Raw genomic sequence first — 25,836 nt, forward strand, 5'->3', positions numbered from 1 at the left:
TTTGTCAAATAAATAAATAAAATCTTTAAAAAAATAAAAAAATAAAGTATCCATAGTGCTCCAGTTTTTCTTTCTTGCAAAAAGAGCTTTTAAGTTCAGTAGACTTGCTCTTGAGTCATTGTTCTGATCAAGTCACTCAACATCTCTAAGAAACTATAAGTGGGTAGTTTCCCAACTGTAAACTGGCAATGGTGGTTATGCCTCCCTTGAAGTACTCTTGTAAAAATTGGATGAAATGCCAAATGCCTATACAGTGCCTGGCACGTAGTAGGTTCTGATAAGTGATAGCAAATATTTTAGTATTATTTGTTACGGTTTATGATTTCTTTCTTCACTGTTAGTCTTTTTAAATACCATTTTTACTGCCATTGCTGTGCATTTTTCCTCTTCTAATTTACTTCTGGTTAACTGAGGACTTAGCAAATAAGCCAAAAAAGAATTATGATTGTATCTAAAAGCTTGGAGTTGAGTTGGAGGACAAAGTAAAGTTGTTGCACCCTAGGAGTAAAGAGTATGCATTTCTTTCTGTTTGGTCACATGCCCTTTCTCTTTATGCATGCACACTAGGGTTTGTTCTGATGGTTAGCAGTATAGACAAATTAACTCAGGATAATTGAAGTATTATTATATTTATCTACCTTTTGATATTTATTTAATAATACACTGCTTTGCCTTGGACTGACGGGAACATTGTGAAAAAGAGAGAGTGGTTCTGTAATATACACAATTTATTTCTTTTAATTTCTAGATGACTTTATCACTTAATATATTTGATTTATAATTATTAATATTTCATAGAAAAATCATCATTTAAAAGTCCTTTAATCAAGAAAGAATCTACTTAAGTTGAGGGGCAAAACTGTAGAAATGTTTCTGTCAGTAACTAGAAAATCTTATCTATTATAATTATTGGTCATTTCATCCTGTCAAGTAGAAAGACTCATTTTGTTAGTAAATATAAGGTATATTAGTTCTTAAAATTATATTATTTTTATTTTTTCTTAATTAAATCTGTAGGTTCACATCTTAGTAATAAACTTTTTGTTCATGTATCTAAGTAATAGTTTATCTCAACATTGGTAATCTTTGGAAATCCTTAGCAAAAACTGTTGGTTACCAATGAATGTGAATCTTTTTATAGGCAAATGAAGGCAACAGAATAAATTTTAAAAATTGTAGACGCACTTTGATTATAACTATATAAATATCTGTGGGTGTTTTAGGAGCAAAGAATGGAAGAAAATGTTCTGAAAGGAAACTAGTTGTTAAATTTAAGTTGTTATGAGTTATTCTTGGTCATATTGTTGAACTTGTAAGCTGAGTTTCATTATACTCCACACGGCTATTTTGAAATATGTAAATAAAGCAAACTAGCTTTTTTATTTATTTATGTATTTATTTATTTATTTATTTTGCAAACTAGCTTTTAAGTTGTTTCCTGTCATCCTATGCCCATTAGGAAGGAGAATTTTAATACCCAGGATAGACAGACTAAATAAATAAATAAAATTAATTAACTCTCCTTTGTATGCCTCTGAATAAGCCAAAAATCAGACCAATTAATTTTATAACTAAAAGGACAGTTAAAGACGAATGTTAAATCTCATGTTATTTTACCTATACTCATAAACATCAGTTAGGTCTTAATGTTGTTGAGGTTTAATAGACTGAAATACTTTAGGCGAATCAGTTCTCAGTCAAAGGGAAACTGTTCTTAGGTACATGTAACTTTCATTGAATTAGTGTCTTGAAGGCAGAATTTCTTCCATTAGCTTTATTAGCATTTTATTACTTCACTGTGAAATTCCAGCTCTTAAATTTAATGTATAAATATAATTTAAGGTGAATTAATTTGAGTTTGAGGCAGTTCCTTGAACTTGAACTTGGTTGATAGCTTAATATTAGACTATAAAATTTAGCACATACATTTATTAAACATATTCTTTTCTAGAATTCAGTATATGCTACTTAGTTGCAATATATTCTGAACTATATTAAATAATGTTATTTTAAATATTTTTTAGTAGTAATTTTAATTAATAATTTTTTATTAATTACCAAATGAGAATACATGTAGTTTTGGGGAAAGAGGTCAAGCAAAAGAAAAACATAGTTTATACCAGTTTAGTGGCATACTCAACTTAAAAGGATCTAAAAAGTTGTGTATTAATTTGGTAGCATTTTACCCCAATTATGATAAGGAAAGGATGAAAAATCATATGGAGTAGAGAAGTTATTGCAAATTAAATGGAAACCTAATTATGGTCAAGATGTTAAGCTTTTATGATGACATTTTTCTCTAACATAAATAATGGATAGACTATAAGACTTTCTTCACATACCTGGAACATCCCCCACACACATGGATGCATACAGAAGCCTGACAGTTTCATTCTCAGACCCTTGCCTTTGAAAACAAAATCATGGCCCTGATTTCTAGTCCAAAGCAATATTGTGAAATATCTTTAAAAGAGGAAAAACGAAATGTGATTGTTTTCCGTAGATAAACAAATGAAGAAAACCCTCTATTTTTTGGTAACTTCACACTGTCCCTTCTATATCTGATGATACCACTCAGTGTTGAAAGTGAAAATTTTAATTTTCAGATTTTTTCCGGTGACCTTAAGTCCTGCCAATAGCCAACTTTGTTATTTCCTTGCTAGGAATTATTTGTAAACTAGTATGGAGATATCCCACTACTTCTCACTAATTCATAAATAAGTGACCATCAATCATTTTGATTGACAGCCTCTGGTTTGGTACAAACAATATGACCAGAATTAATTATTCAAGTCCATATGATCACCAAACTTAGATTCTTTTATCATTTCTAACAGGAGAACATACCTTCCTTTTCTTGTATGTTTTGGGAAATGTGAATGGTGGATCCATAGACAACTACACAGCAGATAAAAGAAGGGGGATGGCATGAAGCAGGACATGGATATTGTGAAGTCACACTCAATCTGGTTACATCTCTGATATTTGTGATATTCTTGCTGAAATTTCCATTATTTTGATGGACATTACTGTATCTCTCTTATTTAAGTGGCAAGGGGTTGCTATTAGGCTTTGAAAAAAATTATCTTAGAAATCCCATAAAAGGAAAAGCAAACCAAAATGGCGAAGAAATTGTCAATTAAAGAAACATATAGCTAATCCCATAGCATCCAGGCAAGTTACAGATGCACAGGTCTTACAGATGTCTAATATATTGGGATGGTCAGCTGAGAATAGAGAAATAGTAGAGATACTTATTTGTAAACAACACATGTGGCTAAATGCACTGGAGTTGTACATTTCTTCTAATTGAAATACACAATAAAAATAGATACAACCATACTGGAAATACAATTAAATTGTTCCCTTGGGACATTACAAAGGCAGCAATCACCCATTGTTCCAAAACTGGTCTACCAAGATTATAAGGTTTTACTGGATTTTGAATATAAATAAAACAATTGCATCTAGACTAAACTCCCATTTTGTCCATATATACCGCTCATTTGTTAAGCAAGGAATCTAAATCTCTTTCTAGGCTGCATCTTCCTAAATATTTCCAATAACTCCCTGAGATGCTTACATGTGTGGTTAGAAAATGTTTTAGCACCTCTAATCTGATGTTCCAGAGATGTGTGACTTAATCACAGCACCACCTGTATCTTGTAAATCCTTCAGTGCTGCTATTCTTGCCCCTTTTGGGTTTCTGCTACTTTGTCTCTTGTGAGAAGAATGTCTACTGGTATGGATTTTCTCCTCCTGGTAAACCTCCAGTGCTCCCTCTCTTCTCAGCCAAAAAGTCCTTCCTGCTTTTCACAATCAACTGGCTGAAAGGTGCTTCCCACAGCAGAGCTCATATAAAAAGAAGACTTGGGTGCAGAGAAAGGTTAAGTAACTTGCCTTAAATTATAATATTATTAGTAAAGACAAGAGCAGAGATCTGGGTGATTACCCAGTTCTCTTTGTAACGAGCAAGTTAAATTGATTCTTATTCAACTTTAATTGAATTGGTTTCATCCAGTTATTTTTAAGTAGGTATCAACTTCAGAAATAATAGTGGGTGGCTTCTCACAAGTAGAGCATGCTAGTAGTGACTGGTCAGGGTCTATATTTGAGACTATGGCTGATTTCTCCCAATTTTCGGAAAGCTAAGTCCAGACCGTTATGATTGGACAACTATCAGCAAAATCCAATATGCTGGATACTTGCTTAATTGGCTGATATATTCTAGACACAAATTGTCTTGTCTGCCTGTGTGGAGTCCCTGCTGATTAGTTTTTAAATTAACAATTAGAATGAGGAGCATTTGGTATCAGTGGGAGGTACAAAGCTGGTTTTTTTGTTTGTTTATTTACTTATTTATTTATTTATTTAGAACCATAAGGTCAGAAGTGGACTTGTGTTTAAAACATTCTTTACCTCAGGTGAGGTTTTTCTCAAGCTGGTTCATAATTTTGCTTTTTTTTTTTTTTAAATAATGATTTGTTTCAAGTGTTGTTCCTTCAGGCTTTGTCATCTAGAACAGGGACAGGTTCCTTTCAGTTGTTTCTCATTTTGAGGTATCTTTCTTCTATTCTAATGACCCATTTTTTTTACAATGTGCTACTAAGGCTATCTTGCCCAATACCAGAAGATGCTAATGCTTGTATTACAGATGAAATAACCAATGTTGTTAAAAAAATGAAAATGCACATTGTATTTCCTATTAGAAGATAAATGAATAATTAGATATCTAGAAATACATATTTTTGGAATGATGAGCTAAGTATACTATATATGTGTTAGTTATCACTGGGATTACATATTTCTAAAAAGTTTCTAAGGATAAAGATTAAAATAGTAAACAGGGCTGCTTATAAAACTGAAGGAATCAAAACTTAAATTAGAAGGTGTATACTGACTTACAAAAATGGAGCTGTCTTGATATTTAGCCACCAACCCTGTTCTTAGATATGAAATCAAATAGGATAAAAATGTGTGTTTTGGGGGCAGCTGGGTGGCTCAGTTGTTAAGCTGCTGCCTTCAGCTCAGGTCATGATCCTAGGGTTCTGGGATCGAGCCCCGCATCAGGCTCCCTGATCAGCAGGAAGCCTGTTTCTCCTCTCCCACTCCCCCTGCTTGTGTTCCCTCTTTCGCTGTGTCGCTCTCTGTCAAATAAATAAATAAAATCTTAAAAAAAAAAATGTGTGTTTTTATTGTGCCTATTAGTAAATAAGCGGCTCAGTTTAGGAAAAAAGTTTATTAGAAGATCAAAAAGCTCTGTGTGAGAGCTCATAGTTGCAAAAGTAACAGAATGCTACTTTGTGTTCAGTTTTGGCAGAGACCTAAAGGCTGATATCAACTTAGAAGTTGCCAGGTACCTCTGGCAAAGTGAATTGGTAGACCATCTATGCTGATAGTGGAGACCACTCCCCACCTCAGTTGTATAAGCAATTGAGATTGGAACCTAGGGATGGAAGTCAGGCATTTTTTTTTTTTAATTGCTAGTGCTTTGTTGTTCCTACAGATGGATAAGAAGGTTAGGCATCTTTCTTTCCTCCAGCCAAGTGAAGGACTTCAATAGTTTTACCCTAAGATCTACAGACTTTTTCCATCTACAAAAGACAGGGCTTCATTTTCTCTTACCACTTCTCCTTCAATCATCATCATGTCTATAACCCTGAAAAGATGAGCCCCTGTGGCTATGAGCGTAGAAGGGAGGAGGCAAAGAACAAAGTAGGCCAGTGAAAGAAAGAACAAAGTTGATTTATAGCTGCTTCCTGTTACACACTGCTATTTCAACAAGCCATTGCATACAAGCAGAAGAGTTCAACTCTGGCTGACTTTAACTAACTAAATGAATGAATAAAATTAAATTTTGTAGGTTTGTTTTCAGTCTCCAAAGTGAAGTTTAAAAAGCACTCAGAGACAAATAAGGCTAAACAACATGGAGGAGCCCAGCCCCCAAACCCTCCATGAACCAGGGCTGCCATTTTTGTGTACACTGAATTTCATAACATGTCCTGCTGTTGCTCATTCAACACGGGATGCTCTCACTAGCACAGTTACTCCTGTCCAGGAAACTCAATATTGTTGCTGCTACCTCTACCACATGCCCCAGGAATGGACCTTCCATGGTTCCTAATCTTTGCATTAATAACTCCCAATTCAGAGGTTATGATGAATGCATCTAGTTGGATGAGCCTGTGTCATATGCCTACACTCTGGCTACAAAGAGGTTGGGAGAGAAAGTATCTAGGATTGAATTTTTTTTTTTTTTTTTTTTGGCGGGAGGTGGGAAATACCCCAAATATAAGTTTAAATTTTAGCCCCCATAATTGATGAAACCTAACAATTTACCTGTTTTTACAGATACTTAAAGATCCCAAATCTGAGAACCATAATATAAGAAACACAATTTCTAAAAAAAAAAGAAACCCAATTTCTGAGGTCTTTGACTCCTCAAAATTGTGCCCTCTTCTTTCCTAGTTAGCCCCAACTCAGTCTTCCTGTTAGGATTTGCATATTTGTCATTTATAGAGCCTCTGTTTTCATTACAAAGAATAAAGTCAAACTATATTAGGCCAATGTTTGTTTATTTCACTAGAATATAATTCTTCCTTCCCTCCTTCCCTCCTTTCTATTCTCTCTCCTTCCTTCCTTCCCTCTTTCCTTCCTTTCTTTCCTTCTATTGAAAACTCAGTGCCTAGAGTAGTGCCTGGAACATATTAGATGCTGATTAAATTGCAGTTGAATGAATGAATAAGGGAGAGATAGAGTGAATGTTTATGAAAAAATATAAGAAAATGCTCATGATATAAGTTATATGCAACATGATTTTTGGACTGGAAGGAAATATATCCAGATTAACTAAGACTGGATTTATTTATGGATTTATTTTTACTTCATTTCTCGTACTTTTCCTTATGTTTCTATTATGTATGAGAGATAGCTGTTAAGGGGGAAAATGTGTTTAAGGAAAGAGTTCATAATATTTCATCAATATTCATTATTACTTGCAAATATTTTTTACCAAAAGAGTATAAAATTTTGACTTGGACACACCTGTCCCCTTTATGTAGGCTTGGTGAATTGAGGTACTTCTTCATTAATATTGTTTATAAATATCTAAATATCTGTCTTTGGGGACAAGAATGCTATCAGGCCTATTTATCTTGTTAATTTATGCAAAATATATTGTCATATGGAAAATATATTTATGAAATTTTCTGCACAATTCACTAAATTATAATTAAAAGTTTAATTTATTATTAAAGTGTACATTTTCACACTCAATTCTTGAAAAGCTAAATAATGGAGAAAAACAAAAGAATTATATGACACTATATATTAGGATTTTGTTTTCCATAGACATTAGGTTTATATTAGCATTAATGATTTTGTTGCATTGATAGTACAATTTATTGAAAAATGTACTGAGAATACAAAACCATATTCATTAAGTAGAGATATTTTCTTATAATCATGAAATTAAATTAGTTATCCAATCTAGATTTCTTTTGTTCCAGTGAACAAAAGAAAGAGAGAATTATAGATACATTTTTATGGCAGTGAATGCAAAAATGTTAGATAAAATTTAACAAATAAATTAACCAGTATAATAAAAGTGCAACAAATATTATCAAAAAAAATCTGTTAAAGGAATACAAAGGTGTCTCATTATCCAAAAATGTACAAACACATTACCAATAGATGTTTAAAAACATTTAATACATTTTTACAGCCCTTCCTAATTTTAAAACAAATCTCTAAATCAGAAGTAGAAAAGAAACTACTCAAATCAAGAATATTCAATTTAAATTTTGCCTAAATGACAAAGGGAGAAAATTAAAATAATTTCAATTAAAATTAGGATCTAAATATAGATGCTTGTTTGAACTATTTTCTTTAGATTGTCTTCAATTTCTAGGAAATGGTCTAAGAAAATAAAATAAAATTATTGATGTAAACTTTAAGTTTACAAAAAAATAATTTTGCAGATAAATTATAAAATATAAAATATTAAAAATATATATATATATATGGACTAGGAAAAAAGTTCTAGAATATTTGGAAAGACAAGGGGGTGGAAAATTTATTTGAAGAAATAACAGCTTAAAACTTGCTCAATCCAGGGAAAGAAACAAATCCAGATCCAGGGGGCACAGAGATCCTCCAATAAAATTAATCCAAGTAGGTCTACACTAAGACACATAGTAATTAAGATGGCAAAAAGTAGTGTTAGAGAATTTTAGAAGCAGCAAGAGAAAAATAGCATTTACATACAAGGAAAACCCCATAAGGCTATCAGTTAATTTTTCATCAGAAACTTTTCAGGCCAGAAGAAAGTGGCATGATAAATGCAAAGTGCTGAAATGAAACAATCTGTGACTAAGAATATCCTATCCAGCAAGGCTGTTATTCAGAATAGAAGGATAGATAGTTTCCCAGATAAGATTAAAGGAATTCATAACCACTAAACCAACCCTGCAAGAAATGTTAAACAGGACTCTGAGTGTAAAGGAAAGACCATAAGCAAGAGTAGGGAAAGTAGGAAGCAGAAAAGCAGTAAAACTAAGTATATCTGTTAAAATCAGTGAAAAGACTCACAAAAAAAAAGGATATAAAGTATGACAGCATATATCTAAAATGTAGAGGGGAGAGGAGTAACAAATGGGTTCAAACTTAAGCAACCATCAATTTCATATAGACTTGTATACAGAAGATGTTACATAGAAACCACATGGTAATTCCAAACCAAAAACCAGTAATAGATATGCAGAAAATAATGAGAAAGGAATCCAATATATCACTAAAGAAAGACAACTAATTGTGAGAGAAGAGAGCAAGAGGAGAAGGGAATAGAGAAACCAAAAACAACTATAAAACAAGTAAGAAAATGACAATAAATCCATACCTATCAATAATTACTTTGAATGTAAATGGATTAAACACTCCAATCAAAAGACATAGGATGACAAAATAGATAACAGGACTCATCTATGTACTCCCTACGAGAGACACATTTCAGACTTAAAGACACATGCAGATTGAAAATGAAGGGTTGGAAAAGCATTTATCATGCAAATGGATGTGAAAAGAAAGCCAGGATAGCAATATTTATATGGGACAAAGTAGACTTTAAAAGAAAGACTGTAACAAGAGACAAAGAAGGCGCTATATAATCATGAAGGCACAATTGAACAAGAAGATATAACAATTATAAATATTTATGCACCTAACATGGGAGCAACCAAACACTTCAAGTAATTAATAACAAACATAAAGGAATTGATCCATAATACAGTAATTCTTTTTTTAAAATCCATGTAATTATACCATTAAAATAGCTAGTTCAAATATTGATCATTTTCATAAAGTTCCCTATTGTCTTATCTTTTTCTCCTTATAAATTCTTGGCCCTTCCTTATTTGGACTTAAATATATATCTCTTAGCTTAGAGGAAAACAAAAACACTAATTCAAAAGGATACATGCACCCCTATGTTTATTACAGCATTATTTACAATAGCCAAATTATGGAAGCAGCCCATGTGTCCATCAATAGATTAATGGATAAAGAGGTTTTACACACACACACACACACATACACACACACACAGGAATATTAGTCAGCCATAAAAAAGAATAAAATTGTGCTATTTGCAACAACATGGATGGAGCTAGAGAATATAATGCTAAGCGAAATAAGTCAGTCAAAGAAAGACAAGTATCATATAATCTCACTCATATGTGGAATTTAAGAAACAAAACAAATTAACAAAGAAAAAAGAGAAAGAGACAAACCAAGAGACAGATTTTTAACTGTAGGGAACAAACTGGTGATTACTGAAGGGAAGGTGGGTGGGGATATGGATGAAATAGGTTAATGGAATTAAAGAGTACACTTAATCATGATGAGCATTGAACAATGTCTAGAATTATTGAATCATTATATTGCATACCCAAAACTAATATAGCACTATATGTTAACTATACTGAAATTAAAATTAAAAACTTAATAAAATTTAAAAATTATAGAAGATGCAATATAATCTGTGTAAGTAGATCTGTAAGAACAAAATTTCAGACAAGAATGAGGCTAGATATTATAGATAGCTTCACTCTTATAAATGTCCCATTTTGAGAATTTGGTGTCAAGTACTCATTTTTTGTCTGTTTTCTTTTATGGGTTATCAGATAAAATTAGTCATTGTACAGAAAGCAGTATGTAGGAAAAGATATGAAACTTTTCTTGTCATCAATACTTGCACAAAATTTCTTATAGATTTATCTAAGAAAACGGTGCCTTTGTATTGATATCTGCAGAGTGCTGCAAATCATTGACATTAATACTTTGTTTATAATGAAGTACATTGTGCTTGATTATTGATATGTCTAATTATTAAATAATATAATTATTTAATAAGTTTATTGTATAGGTTCAAGGCAACTTAATTTTATTCAGGTTAGTTAACATTATTTATTGTTCTGTACATTCATCCTATAGTTATAATAGTAACATAAATTCTTACCCAGAAAGTGAGAAATAATATACTTGACTAGCTTTAGTGCCTCCAAGAGTATTGAGTGGTTATATTCCTTGAGAAAACATAGTGAGATTTTTTTTTTTGTATAGGATTCTTAAGATTTCTAGAACTTCCCAGAGGGGAAGATGACATCCAGTACAGTATTTACTGTGTCTTTGCCATCTGGGTTTTCAGATTCATTTGGTTTAATTCAAGGATTAAAGACAGAAAAATTGGACCAAATGGTAGACTAAAGCCCTGTGGAAAACATGCCTCTGCTGTGATTATTTTTGAGATTAATTGATTCTTTAACTTGTAAGTACACCCCATGACTTCAGTTGCAGTTAATAACTGATTAACCATAAGCACGTAGATTAATTGTGCCCATGCATGCTGGGAGATGAGTTAACTCTTTTATGTCACTACAGTATCCCAGTTTGAGAGTAAACTAAACAAATGCTCCCATGATTTAGTGAACCTTATCTCAAACAGGACTATCGAATATTTAAGCACTACCTTTGGATTTTTTTAAAGTAGAAAATCTATGCCTTTATAAAAAAAATAAGGAGGGGTCAAAAATAATTCCAAGTTTTCTAATTTAAAAGATTGGAAGCTTGGGTGAACACCTCCTAAAAACAGAGATATACTACTGATAAGTCTTAAATGATTTGAGTTATAAGAATTCATGTAACTAGGGGTACCTGGGTGGCTCAGTTGGTTAAGTGTCTACCTTCAGCTTAGGTCATGGTCCCAGGGTCCTGGGATCGAGCCCCACATTGGGCTCCCTGCTCAGTAGGGAGTCTGCTTCTCCCTCTCCCTCTGCCCCTTCCCCACCTCATGCTTGCTCTCTCTCTCTCTCCCTCTCAAATAAATAAATAAAATCTTTTTTAAAAATCCATGTAATTATACATATAAAATAGCTCGTTCAAATATTGACCATTTTCATAAAGTTCCCTATTGTCTTATTTTTTTCTCCTTATAAATTATTGGCTCTTCCTTATTTGGACTTAAATATATATCTCTTAGCTTAGAGAAAAACAAAACAATGAAAACAGAGCAGGACTCTTATGATCACATGCTATCCTCTAGCTCCTCTCTAACTCTTTCTTGCCAAAGCCAAGTTTCTTGAAAGGATTATATCTATGAATCTCTCCATATTTTCACTGGCTTTCATTGCTTTAGGGCACAGGAAAATGACTATTGAGTCTTTTACTCCTCTGACAGAACTATGGTGATTGCCACCAGTGACCTATTTCTTGCCAAACTTAAAGTCACTTTTCAGTTCTATTCTTACCTTGATCTCTTTTCACCATTTATTCTGGTTTCCAACTCCTCTATGGCAGTGGAATTACTTTTTAGTTTATTTTGTTTCCCATTGATTTGTTTTGTCTATACTTTTCTCATCATTTTTTCTTCAGTTTTTTCCCTAACGTTTCTCTTCTTTTTTCCTCCACTTAGTGTTACCCAGAGCTCTTTCCTTGGACCTTCCATCTCTTCATTCTGCATACTCCGTGAAAGGTCTCATCCCTCACACAGCATATTGATGACTCACAAATCCGTATCTGTAGCCCAGACTTCGTATTCTGCACACAGCTTATGTACTTTGTAACTAGGAGAGCAATATGTGCTTCAGCATGATTTAAATTTAGCATGATTTAAACAAAAACAACTTCTTCAACTTTCATAATCTCCCCTGCCTCCTCTGGCCAGGAACAGGTTTACTTTACATTTCATATTTCTGTTAATGCACTGTCTACCCACCTGCCCAAGCCAAGTCCTTCCTAAACTCCCTCCTTTCACTCAGCCCTGTATTTAATCAGTCACCCAATTCAGTTCATGTAAGTTTCTAGGGTTAAGAAAGGTAGCTTATATCATCATAAATATATATATGACTTTAATTTCACAGTTTCTGACATGTTTAATCAGCCAAAGAGAAAGTTTCTAGAAAATTATTTCAGTTAGACAGGGGTCGTGGTTCTATATATGGGAAGAAACTAATTTTCCTTAGATAACTTTATTGTATGTGTGGGTAGCCTTGCTGAAAATTGACATTGATCATATTAGCTACAGATCAATCTTCTTTACATTAATACATTAGATCATTATTGAGTACTTATGTCCATTATGTCAGGTTGTAGGAATACAAACATGATTAAGATATGGATCTTATGTGCACATAGATATATGTTATGGAAAACTATGTTATGTTACTAAAATGTATTCAAAGCAAATACTCATATATCAAATCATATCAGTGGTTTATATAAACCACTAAATGTGAAGAGTTTGGGCCTCTCTTAAATAATAAAAATCATATTCTTTTTAACTGCAAAGAATATTTTGTATTTGTCAATGAATACCATCTCTATGTGTTTGAAGTTCACATACTCAGCTTATAAAATTAAAAGAAATTTATTTTAAAGAGAAGAAATCATTGCAGATGAAATATCAACAATAACAGAAAGTAGTACAGTAATATTATCAAAGCTATTTAGTGTGAAAACTGAATATTAAATAAATGTAGAGATCTTATATTACTTGAACTATATATAAAGACTGAAGAAAATTAGAAATGATAACCTCAAGGTCCTTGGATAAAACTGTATAGCAAGTACTCTGTCTAAATCCTGGGCGTGTTGAAAGATGTTGACTTTCAAGTGAATCCCTCTCATGAAATTATCCTCAGCTTGAAAGAGCTACCCAAGGTCAAGCCTTCTCACCAGGGAAGCCCTAACCTAGTGACTGATCAGTGTCCTTTATAGAACAACTCTGCAAAACAACTCTGGAAGTCCATCCCAACTCTTAGAGCTCCTTCTGGATCATCTGGAGACTTTGTAGTGATGCATCACAGTTTAACTCCTCTCACTGCCTAATCTTTCCTACTTTGTTTTTTTTCAAACCACCACAAGAATTGGTCCTGAGGGCACTCTTCAGTAAGTTTCCTGAATGCATGTCTTCATCAAAGAATCACATTTTCAAGGAATCATTCTTTTTTTTTTTTAAGATTTTATTTATTTATTTGAGAGAGAGAATGAGAGACAGAGAGCACGAGAGGCAAGCGGGTCAGAGGGAGAAGCAGACCCCCCGCTGAGCAGGGAGCCCGATGTGGGACTTGATCCCGGGACTCCAGGATCATGACCTGAGCCGAAGGCAGTCGCTTAACCAACTGAGCCACCCAGGCGCCCCCAAGGAGTCATTCTATATGGTCTCAGAAGTAGACTCTAAGACAGAATGTTACAAATAGATCACCCATCAGTCCACTAACTGACTGACAAACAGGACCACATTTCTAGTAGTAGGTGGACCACTGATATCTCTTGAATGCTGTAGTGGTGAAATTGTTAAAATCTTCACTGATGGTGAACAAAGATAGGTACTAGTAGAAGGTAATGCACTATGAGTTCAGTATCTTTGGCTTTTGAAGAATTCAGGGGAAAACAATAATTATAAGGACAATTGAATCAGTTTCTGCTGGGTTCTATTCATGCAATGGAGAAAAAGAATGAAAGGCTGAGTGTGAATAATCATGAGTTGAAGGTTATGTGTGAGAATAAGAAGGTCTCTTTCACAGGATATAAAGAGACTCTCATCTTCTTTAGCCAGAGGTCATAAAAGCTGATAATAAGGATTTATTTAAAAGCATAGCAGAGCTTTACAGAAATTTGAATCTTTAGCCCTGACAAATCAGCTAAGCCACTTTCTGAACCTTGGTTGAGAACAAATGGAACTCTGACTTGGGGGTAGAGTACATTTGGGTTAGTGATCTTAGATACCTTGAAACCTAGTTCTCCATAAACCTTCTGGGCCTGCAGAAGTGGTCTATTCCTCCCAGTTAAGGGCTATCATGTCCATCTTGCTTAAAGATGATTTGGAAACTTCTTCCTTTTATGGTAATACCCCTCTGAGTATATACTCTCACTTCCATTCCTGGCCTCCAGCTCAATATATAGGGTCAATAGATGACATCACACGGCCACAGAAATGCTGTGTCTCTAAGGTTGGACAGGGACTATGCTTCAAATGAGCAGCAGACCCTAGCCAATATCTACTGGCAGGAGTTGGGAGAGTATGTATGAAATTGGATCCTGAGGCTGCTGAATCAAGTGAGATGGAGAATAAGATTGAATAAGATTGGGGATGGAGAATAATATCAAGTTGGGATGGAGAATAAGAGTTTATTGATATGATAGTATTCTCCCAAGTTATTTAACACCTTGGGAAGGAGAGCAGGAGAGAGTTGCTGCTGCTAGATAGCTGTTGGAAGCTTGAGGAAAGCAAGCATTTTCACTAAAAGAAGTATTAATTCCAGAGCTGCTATGCTCACAGTAGAAAGAGTGTCAAAAGACTCAGATATGCGAACATGCTAGAGTGAATATACCAGTTAGAGTCCAGAAAAGTCACTCACTTTCTTCTTTGTAAAGGTTTTGAGGACCCTCTAAAGCAATAAGAATGTGCTGATGACTGAGATCAAGCATCATTGAGAAGCTCAGAGGTGACTGTTCTCTGTAGGCAAATGTTGATGGTAGGAGATGCTAATACAGAATTGAGGTCTCTGATAGGAATGGGAATGCCAAGCGCTCAACATAATAGAAGCTAGGTGGCAGTGCTTAGTTGTCACAAGCAAGGTTGAGCACAGTTATCTTAATGAGTAGCTAGTTAAAATACATCAAGGGCTCTAGACTCACAGAGAGCTCTGGAGATAGACAATAAAACATAGCATCCCACAGGGCAAAATAAGTGGACAGTCAACAAGGGTATTATCCAGTCTACACTATTAAAGAAATCAGATGGATGATCAGGAAGCTGAATATCGTCACATAATTTTTAAAAAATTATGATTCCTTTCCCAGTTGCTGCACTTAAGGTAATTTTCATACCTTGAACTCTGACTGAAGGGGAGACTGAGTCACTAGAAAGAACCCTGCAATACCATAGCAAGTGTATATGGTAATGATTCTCCAAATTCTTTGTTTAAAGAACGTATATCCACTTAAAGAACCATTTTCTAGGAAAAGCAAACTTGTGAAACACTTTGAGGACTGTGGTACAAAGGATCTAAGTTGACTTTGATACCTAAGATTCTACAAAATTATCATGCCCTTATATTATTAGAGTTGGGCATATAGGTGCCAGGTAATAAATGGAATTGTGGCCTATGGCTGGCTCACATTGGGTCTACCAATCCACAGATCCACCCTGTTGTCATTTAGCTTGTCTCCAATTGTGTAATTGGAATGGACATATTTGTTAGTTGTCAGAGCCAACAGCAATACTAATAGGAAAGTTATAAACTAAATTTCTAGGATTATTAGTAAGACCATGCTTTCTATAGTCAAGAATTATACCTCTTTCATAAAATAGCTCTTAGTGTGCTACTAGGCATTGGTAGGGATGAAGTATTTGAATACAGAACATCAAATGACCATGTGGTCTGAACCACCAATCACACATTGGGTTTTGTCATTTCTACCAACATCCAGCCATAAAATAGGTCAGATCCATCAGTAGTTCATCATAAAATGGAATCAGTAAAATCAGGATAAGGTATGGCCAGGGCCCAAGGACCCAAGTAAGCTGTACAAGGAGGTGCCCAATCCTCATGGCATCTATCAATGTTTTTACCAGTTCCTTTTTCTCAGGTCATCTCCGGCCACAGAGTGGATCACTTATAAGTTGATGGTGAAGAAAAAAGGCTAAGCTTCTTTTATGATGGTTCAGCTCAGTATATGTATGCAAGCCAAAAACTGGACTGCTACTTCACTAGAGCCCCATTCTGGGATGTCCCTGAGAGGAATGAGGGAACACCTTTCCAGAGGGCAGAACTTTGGTTGGGTGGTGTCCCTGGTCAACCACTTCATGTGAAAAGAGATCTGTTCGAGTATGTTGATGGACCTATGGGAGTACATATTATTGAGGACCAAAAAATACCCACCACAGAAGCACAAAACAATGAAATAGACAGAGTAGTGCAAGCAGTTGATAACAACCAGCTTCGTCGCTAGCTAATCATAAATAGCACAACAGGCTCATGAATAGAATTGTCATAATGGTAGGGATGGAGGTTATGCATAAACATGAACCATGGGTCCTCTCCCATGAAGGTTGATGTATCTACCACCACCATTGAATATCTAACCTGGCAGCAACAGAGACCAACACTTGACACCGTAAAAGTACTATCCTTCAAAATTCCAACCAGTCCCTTGGTAGCAAGTTGGTTATATTTGTTAGACCTTTTTTCCCCTGAAAATGATAGTGCATGATTTTAACTGAATATGACATGTATTCTGGGTATGGATGTTTATGCTGACCTGAGTCAGCAGCAGCACTATCCAAGGGCTTTGAGAATGGTTTATTCTTAACACATGATCCCATCTTAACCACTCATGGAATGAGAAGCACGCTTTGCAGCAGTGAAGATAGAGTATTGGGAACATTGCCAGGGGATTCTCTGGTCATATATTCTTTATCACCTAAAAATGCCAACTTACTAGAGTGATTGAATGACCTTTGGAAGGGGCAACTAAGTTTCAGTGGGATAATGGCTGGTAAGGAAGGAGTGCTATGCTCCGAGATACAGTGTGCATTCTAAATCAATGACCATTATTATATAATGCTTTTTTTTTTTTTTTCCTGTAGAATACATAGGTCCAAAACCAAGGAGTGACCCTACTTACCACCATCACATTCAGTGACCCACTTGGGGAATCTGTGTTCCCTTCCTGCAACTCTGGGCTCTGCCAGTTTAGAAGTCCTAGTTCTCAGAAGAGGAAAAAGCTTCTATTAAGTGATACAGCAAGAGCCCCATTAATCTTTAAGCCATGGCTGCTACTCATTTATGTGAGGCTTCCTGTGTTAGGAAATAGGAGATAAGAGGAATCACCAGCCTGGAGGGAGTTAACTGGCCCATATGATCGGCTGGAGGTACGACTACTGTTACAGAGTGAGAGTGTATATAATATGGTGATGATGATCCACTGTATCATTTCTTGGTGGTCTCCTGACCAATTTTGGTGGTAAACAGATAAGTGCATCAGTCATGGCTTAAGAAGAACCTGGTGACCTGGGGCTCAAAATCCTCAGTGACAAAGGTCTGGTAACTTCACTAGGTGACCTACTTATGCCAAAAGATGTACTAGCCCAGGATGGGAGCAATTTAGAATGGTAATAGTAGAAAGAGATGATGAATATCATCTCACCACAGTTTCTTTTGACAGTTTTCCCAGGAAAGGTGATTAACTATCCTGGAGTAGCTTTTCCCAGATAGAGTGAATTATCTTACCTAGAAAGCGGATTTAAGCAGATGCTATAGAGCACCAGCCAGATCCCTTTGGTACTGCAGGACTCATTCCTTTAGCTACTGAGCAGCTAATGGCTTATCAGCTAAATCCTTCTTTAGAAATTACCCTAAACCAACAGAGCTATCCCTCCCAAGGTCATGCCCCCTAGGGAAGAATAGCACACAGGCAAGGACCAGTTGATGGGGGAGGGGGTGGTGTCTAAGGCTTAGTTCCCTTGCCTTAGGGCAGGACAGTTCTGTGGAAATATTACAGCTCCATGACTTCTCTAAAGCTACCGGGACCTTTGTTGCAACTGTGCTGTAGCTCAACTATCCTCCTCAACAATCCTCAGTCTTTCACTTGGAGTGTTGATCTAGAAGGTACTTCCCAATACACTTCCTGCACACATAACTCTGTCTTAGAGTCTCTTTTCCAAGAAAACTGACCTATGGTAAATACACATATTCAGTAATACTATATAGAGTTTATATTAAACATATATACTGTTTTAAGTGATGTATATGTATGTATATTAAACTATGTAAGTGTATATGTGTGTGTGTACACATCCACACACACATAAAATATATTTTTATGCATGCCATTATTTGACTTTTCGAGAAGACATCTTGTCTTTGTCATGTTTGTTTTTAAATCCAAAAAAGGTATCATTTAGGAGCTTTGTGAAGTAGAAATTCCTAAACATGGGTGAATCCAACAGATAATTCTGCCAATACAATGTTCAGTAAGCCATTGTCACAGGATTGGATTCTCAGAAGGCCAGTGACCCAAAACTTACATAGATCAGAGAAGAGCATGTTTAAATGTTTGTTCAGGTTTGGTCTATTCCTGACTGAATCTATTGACACCACCACCCAACAAGGAAAGAGCTAGGTATACATCAGTAAATGGATGTTTTAAAGTACAATAATATTAACTATTTGGAATCCAAGTAGAGTCATCATTGTTACACTGATCACCATCCAATTCTGTTTTGTTTCTAAACTTTCTGGCTTCAGAATTTTGTTTTTACAACAGAACACAGCTCATATCTTCTAAAAATGAGACTATAACTAAAAGAAATTATGTTTTGAATAAGAAAAAAAAAAAGTTTACCATCAACTCGCAATACCTTTTTTTTCAAGTCTCTAAGGTTGAATTCAGCTGATCAATCTTCTTTAGGATTTGATTTGTATGTGAAGGGCTAATCAAGTAAGTGAATATTTGATAGATTTTAAAGACCTTTAAATGTTTCATGATAATGATGCTGGTATCCTTAAATACACTGATGATTAAAACCAGATAGCACATATCCTTGCACAGCTAATAGAATGAATTGAAACTGAAATTTCCTTAAACTTTACCAACAAAGCAGCAGTTGTTCTGTAAATTTATACTACTATAATTAGAAGCCTTTGAGGTAGCTGTGAAAAGATTCTAATGTTGGGAGAAAAAACTCAATGTTGCAAAACTAGAAATTTAAGTAGGGCTGTCACATTTGGAAAAAACCTTTTTTAAACCTGGGGACATTTAGGATTCTGTTCTTTGATTCCTTAGGGCAGCTATTACTTCACTTTTTACTATTTTATTTATTTTATTTTATTTATTATTTCACTATTATTTTATTATTTTAATGCATCACAAAGAATTTTTTCTAAAGAACAGTGCCTTTTAAATATTTAGCATAGCATATGCTCACACATCCCACTATTCTTATGTTTATATAATATTGTAGCTTCTCTTCAGTGTTCACATGAAAATATTGGTCACGTAGAAAAAATTGCTAGCCTGAACAAATGACAAAATGACACTTTTATCTATTTAAAATGAGAGCTGAGTGCATTATGAATTGGTAGGATAAAGGTAAGAAAACAATGTAGAATTAATGGAATTCTAAATGAAACCCCAGTAATGATAATAGTAATAATAATAGCTAACTTTTATTGAGCATTTACTATGTGCCTAGGGCTTTAAGGACTAGCTCATTTAATTCTCCAACAGCCCTAATAGTATGGTACCATTATTATTCCCATTTTATCGATAAGGAAATTAAAGACCACAAAGGTTAAGTAATCTTTCAGTTACAAAGCCAAAAGGGGCAAAGCTGGGTGAAATTAATATTTAAATACAGCAAATGTTAAATCACACTTAATAACTATATACTAAGTTTATATTAGCACATGGAACCAAGAGCTTGTTGTTTTTGTTTTATTTTCTCCCATTTTTTTTTTGTTGAGCTATAATTGACATATTAGTTTCAGGTGTACAACATAATCATTCGATATTTGTACATATTGCAAAATGATCACCACAGTAGGTTCAGTTAACATCTATCACCATGCATGGGTACCGATAGTTTGTTTTTTTTCCCTGTGATGACAACTTTTAAGATCTACTCTCTTAGCGACTTTCAAATATACAATACAGTTGTTTTAAGGCAAGTTCACTTCTTAATTTCTTTTTCTCTTAATGAAAGAACCTGGAATATGGTAAATCAGGGATTGGCAATCTATGGCAGACTATGGCCCATGAGGCAAGTCTGGCTGAGGCTCCTGCATTTGTGAATAGTTTTACTGGGACTCAGCAACATCCATCATCCATTCGTTTACTTACTGTCTTTGACTGCTTTCACACTACAGTGGTAGGATCAGGTAGTTGAGAGAAAGACTCTATGAACTCATGTTCATACAAAGCCCAAGATATTTATGTATTTTTTTTCCAGAAAATGTTTACTAAACACTATGGTATATATCCCTTCTTTAGAATGCATGTAAGATGGCAAAAATATAGTTCCCATATCCAGTAGTAGAAACGTTAATGCCTTTTAACACTACCCTCTATTAGCACATTTCAAATTAGCAAATATAATCTGGGAAATAAAATCTGAGATGAAGGAAAAACTTAACACAGTATAAGATCATATTTTCTTACTATAAAGATAATAATTTGTAAACATAATCCTTTGATTGCTTTAACTATATCAGTTATAAATGTTTGGAAAAGAAGTATGTTAAGGGAGTCAGTTGAGATGCTTGGTATTTATTTCCCTGTCACTATGTTTCATTGTTTCGGCTAATCTCTTGAATTGGAGGGTCTTGGATTCTGATCTCTCTCATGGAGCTCTGTTGGAAATATGCAGTCATTTGTACTATCTTAACTAGCAGAGATCTTAAGAAGCATCTATTATTCGTCTTTACTGCCTATCATTGGAACTTTCTCTAAACAAGTTCAATAAACTAAATTTAAAAAATGAATCTAGTGATACGCAATAAAATCAATTATGAAAATGCACCTTTGGTTAGGTTTTATATGTGTAATACCTGTAAAAGCCATGTAATGCATAACAGTGTCATTTGGTTGTTTTTATTTTTTAGATTTGGATGACCCAGTAGTAACTGTTCATCAAAGTATAGGTGAAGCTAAAGAACAATTTTACTATGAGAGAACAGTGTTCCTCCGGTGTGTGGCCAATTCCAATCCACCTGTTCGGTACAGCTGGAGACGTGGTCAGGAGGTATTACTACAAGGATCTGATAAAGGAGTTGAGATTTATGAACCCTTCTTTACCCAGGTAGGAATTACAGTATTTATACCCCATTCTGCTAGAATATGTTCCTAATTTAGGTAGCATGCAATATTATGTCTATTTGAAAAGAGTCTCTCCAACTCTGACCTTTTAAAAAACAGTATGTTCTTGACTGAAAGATAAGATAACTCACATAGAAAAAGGTAATTTGTTAATTTTTCATGTGGTAGTTAAATATAAAATGTTAACATTTGAAAAAAAATAAATCAATGTATCCTAACTTGTATTTCTTTATACATAGGTTTACCTAGGTTTCACTATAAAGCACATAATTTTACATTTGCTGACTGCTTTGTTTTTTGTGGAAAATATTTCTTTAAGGGAGAGATTTTGAGTTTCCTATTTGCAATGGCAAATACATTTTAAAGGAATGAAGAAATCTACTTGAAATCCATTTAGCTTTGGTTTTAGGAAAAAGTCTCTGATGTCTTTTGTTCATTTTGGGTTTTGACTTAATAATAGAGCCTTAATTACGTAAAAACTAAAATATCTAATGAGTCATTTTACATGGAGTTGAATGTGATCTGAAATATTCATTTATAATATACATCAAGAGTGGAGAATTAGTAATTCTTGAGGAAGACACTGAAATTTGTAAGAATATTTGAGTGCCGATACCATAAAGCTTTGCTGGTGACTAGAAAGGAATACAAACCTAATTAAAAAAGAAAAAAAGTTTAAAAAAAAAAAAAGAAAAAAAGTTTAATTAAAAAAATGTCTATGGAAAATATTCAAAATAATTGTGACCATGAATAACAATTTTAAAAAGATATAGATAAAAAGATAGAGATTTGACCACGTTATCTGTACCTTTGAGATATCATGTGACTGTAATAGGACAATTTACAACTAAATTTTATATATTATGAATACTCTACTTCAAAATATTAAAGATAAATATATGTTTCACATCTCAACTCTGTAATACCAGAAGGTCATCCTGAATCTGTAAATTTCCCAGCATCTCATTTTTCACCATTAAATATATTTCCTTATATTATAGTAAACCATTTACTTGTAATGTCTGAGTCCTCACCTCTTTCTATTAATATAATTGCCAATGTTTAGATATTAACTATGGAAGAATGCATGATTTTACAAAAACATCTGAACACATCATATATACTTACATTGCTATTTGAAGGTATAGAACAGCTGGGACTTCCCAAGATATAAATCTCTGAAAATCATTCTTGCATACTGAGACTATCATGACAGCCTGTTTTGATCTGACCCTCTCCTGACTCAGAACATTACAGCATCAACTGCTTTCTGTTAACAGAGAGGATCATAGTTTTCCCATACATTCTGCGATACTATAATTCATCCTTCAGTTTTTACTAATATTATTTATTTTCTTATTTAGAAAATTAACAAACTATTTGTTAGCAGTATTTAGTTGCTTGGGTGCCTCTAAGGTTTAGAAATCAGATAAATGATCATCTACCATTTTTTTTCTATTGTCAATGTTTTTTTAGAATATGTTATGTTGTTTTTTTAGGTTTTTATTTTACTTCCAGTTAGTTAACATATAGTATAATATTAGTTTTAGGTGTACAATATAGTAATTCAACACTTCCATATATCACCTGTTGCTCATCACAACAAGTGCTCTCCTTAATGACCATCACCTTTTTAACCCATCCCCCCACTTACCTCCCTCTGGTAACCATCTGTTTGTTCTCTATAATGAAAAGTCTGTTGATTTCTCTGTCTTATTTTTTTTCCTATTGTTTGTTTTGTTTCTTAAATTCCACATATGAGTGAAATCATACAGTATTTGTCTTTTTCTGACTGACATTTCACTTAGCATACTCTGTAGCTCTATTCATGTCCTGGTAAATGGCAAGATTTCATCCTTTTTTTATAACTGAGTAGTATTCCATTGTGTATATATACCATATCTTCTTCATCCATTCATCAGTTGATGGATACTTGGACTGCTTCTATATCTTGGCTATCATAAATAATGCTGCTATAAACACAGGGGTGCAGGTATCACTTTGTATTAGTGTTGTTTTTTTTATTTAAAAGATTTTATTTATTTGCAAGAGAGAGAATGAGAGACAGAGAGCATGAGAGGGAGGAGGGTCAGAGGGAGAAGCAGACTCCCTGCCGAGCAGGGAGCCCGACGTGGGACTCGATCCCGGCACTCCGGGATCATGACCCGAGCCGAAGGCAGCTGCTTAACCAACTGAGCCACCCAGGTGCCCCTGTATTAGTGTTCTTATTTTTGGGTAAATTGCCAGTAGTTTGATTGCTGGGTCATAAAGTAGTTCTATTTTTAACTTTCCAAGGAACCTCCATATTGTTTCACACAGTGGCTGCAACAATTTACATTCCCACCAACAGTGCATGAGTATTCCTTTTTCTCCACATCCTCGCCAACACTTGTTGTTTCTTGTGTTTTTGAATTTAGGCATTCTGGTGGATGTGAGATGATATCACATTGTGGTTTTGATTTACATTTCCCTGATAATAAATGATGATGAGCATCTTTTCATGTGTCTGTTGGCCATCTATATGTCTTCTTTGGAAAAATGTCTGTTTTCTGCCCATTTTTAAATTGGATTATTTGTTTTTTGGATGTTGAGTTTTATAAATTCTTTATATATTTTGGATACTAACCCTTTATCAGGTATGTCATTTGTAAATATCTTCTCCTATTTCATAGGTTGCCTAGAATGTGTATGTTGTTAAAATTTAGAAAACATCTTTTTCTCTAGAATCTTGTGAAACCTGGTAACTTTTACAGATACTGAGGTAGCACTGAATAGCCATTTCTTACCTATAGGCGGGTCTGATCTCTTAGACATGGACACACTGGACCTGTCCAAATTTGGGGGGAAAATTATACTGTAAAAATAATTAGGAATTTGTTTATTAAACAAGCACAATGAAACATTTCATTCATTCTTTTGAACCTGTTTCTAGTTTCTATGTTAGCTTCTCTAAAAAACCATCTTATGAGAGCTCTCAAACTAATAGCTGATCACATTCTGCCTTGTAAAAGTAACTTTCATTTTCTCTTCCTTCTTTTTCTTCCTCCATTCTTTTATGAGGAAACAACTTTTTAATTTGAACATTTCAGTACTGATACTTCCTTGTATATGAATATGGCTTTACTGTGCTATATAAGACAGGCTTTCTCTGTGGTGGCTGTGCTCATAACTCTGCTGCTTAGACCATCTGAATCAGTTCTCTTAAAAAGTATTTAAGAAACAAACAGACTTTCTTGCAAATTCTGCATTCTGGATTGACCTGATGTAGTTGATAATGAGCAAATAACATGCAGTTTAGCTCCTTTTTAAAGATCTCTTTCCTGCCTTTGGTTACTTGACTGTGTTGCTTATTTCTCCCCCTAAAATAGCTATTTTTGTATTTATATTTGTCCTAAAAATTCATGTTGCAACAAGGAATGCTTCAGTAATTCTACATTATGAACTTACTGAATTTGTTAATATCAAATGTGTTTCGTAGGCCAAACTGATAGAAACTCTCAGATAGCAGCACATGGACAATTTAGTTCTTACAGCCATAGAGAATGTTGGTTTTTCATAGATAAAATCTTATCAGTGGTTTTATGTCATACCACAGGTGATATACTGCACACAGGCCTGATATACACAAGTCCAACTATATCACAAAACTTTCATTCTCTCTCCATGGAATATTGTAATATTGGAATAACAGCCTGCCATGCTTTATTACCCCAAACATCTGCCTGATCATTTAAAAGTGAAAATCTGGGGCACCTGGGTGGCTCAGCCGGTTAAGCTTCTGATTCTTGGTTTCAGCTCAGGTCATGATCTCAGGGTCATGAGGTCAAGCCCTGCATTGGGCTCCCCACTGGGCATGGAGCCTGCTTGGGATTCTCTCTCTCCCTCTCTCCTCTCCCTCTGGCCTCTCCCTCATACCCTCACATAAGTGCACATGCGTGCGCTCTCTCTTTCTCTCTCAAAAAATAAATAAATAAATAAAAATGTAAATCTAGTCTCTGCCGGGAGGCGAGGAGAGTGACCAGACCGAAAAGGCCGCGGACGCTTTGGTTCACCCATTGACAAATACTTGGATTAAAAAAAAAAAAAAGAAAGGGACGCCTGGGTGGCTCAGTCGGTTAAGCGTCTGCCTTCAGCTCAGGTCATGATCCCAGGGTCCTGGGATCGAGTCCCACATCGGGCTCCCTGCTCCGCGGGGAGCCTGCTTCTCCCTCTGCCTCTGCCTCTCTCTCTCTCTATCTCTCATGAATAAATAAATAAAATCTTTAAAAAAAAAAAAGAAGAAGAAGAGGGGGTGGAGCAAGATGGTGGAGGAGTAGGCGACCTGGATTTCCTCTGGTCCCAGGAATTCAGCTGGATAGGGATCAAACCATTCTGAACACCTACGAACTCAACAGGAGATCGAAGAAAAGAATAGCAACAACTCTCTGAACAGAAAAGTGACCACTTGGGGCACCTGGGTGG

The 25,836-nt window shown here is 34.8% G+C and overlaps 1 protein-coding gene across 1 annotated transcript in view; it reads left to right on the forward strand.

The window, feature by feature from the left end:
• Positions 1-25,836, forward strand: part of MDGA2 (MAM domain containing glycosylphosphatidylinositol anchor 2) — a 764,225-nt gene that overhangs the window by 458,458 nt on the left and 279,931 nt on the right. The window contains exon 4 of the mRNA XM_081829766.1: positions 21,162-21,358. Coding sequence (XP_081685892.1) covers positions 21,162-21,358 — 197 coding nt within the window. The remainder of the gene's footprint in view (positions 1-21,161; positions 21,359-25,836) is intronic.

This window comes from Leptonychotes weddellii, chromosome 9 (assembly GCF_054177405.1).
Source record: "Leptonychotes weddellii isolate Sample4059 chromosome 9, ASM5417740v2, whole genome shotgun sequence".
Classification (NCBI taxonomy): domain Eukaryota; kingdom Metazoa; phylum Chordata; class Mammalia; order Carnivora; family Phocidae; genus Leptonychotes; species Leptonychotes weddellii.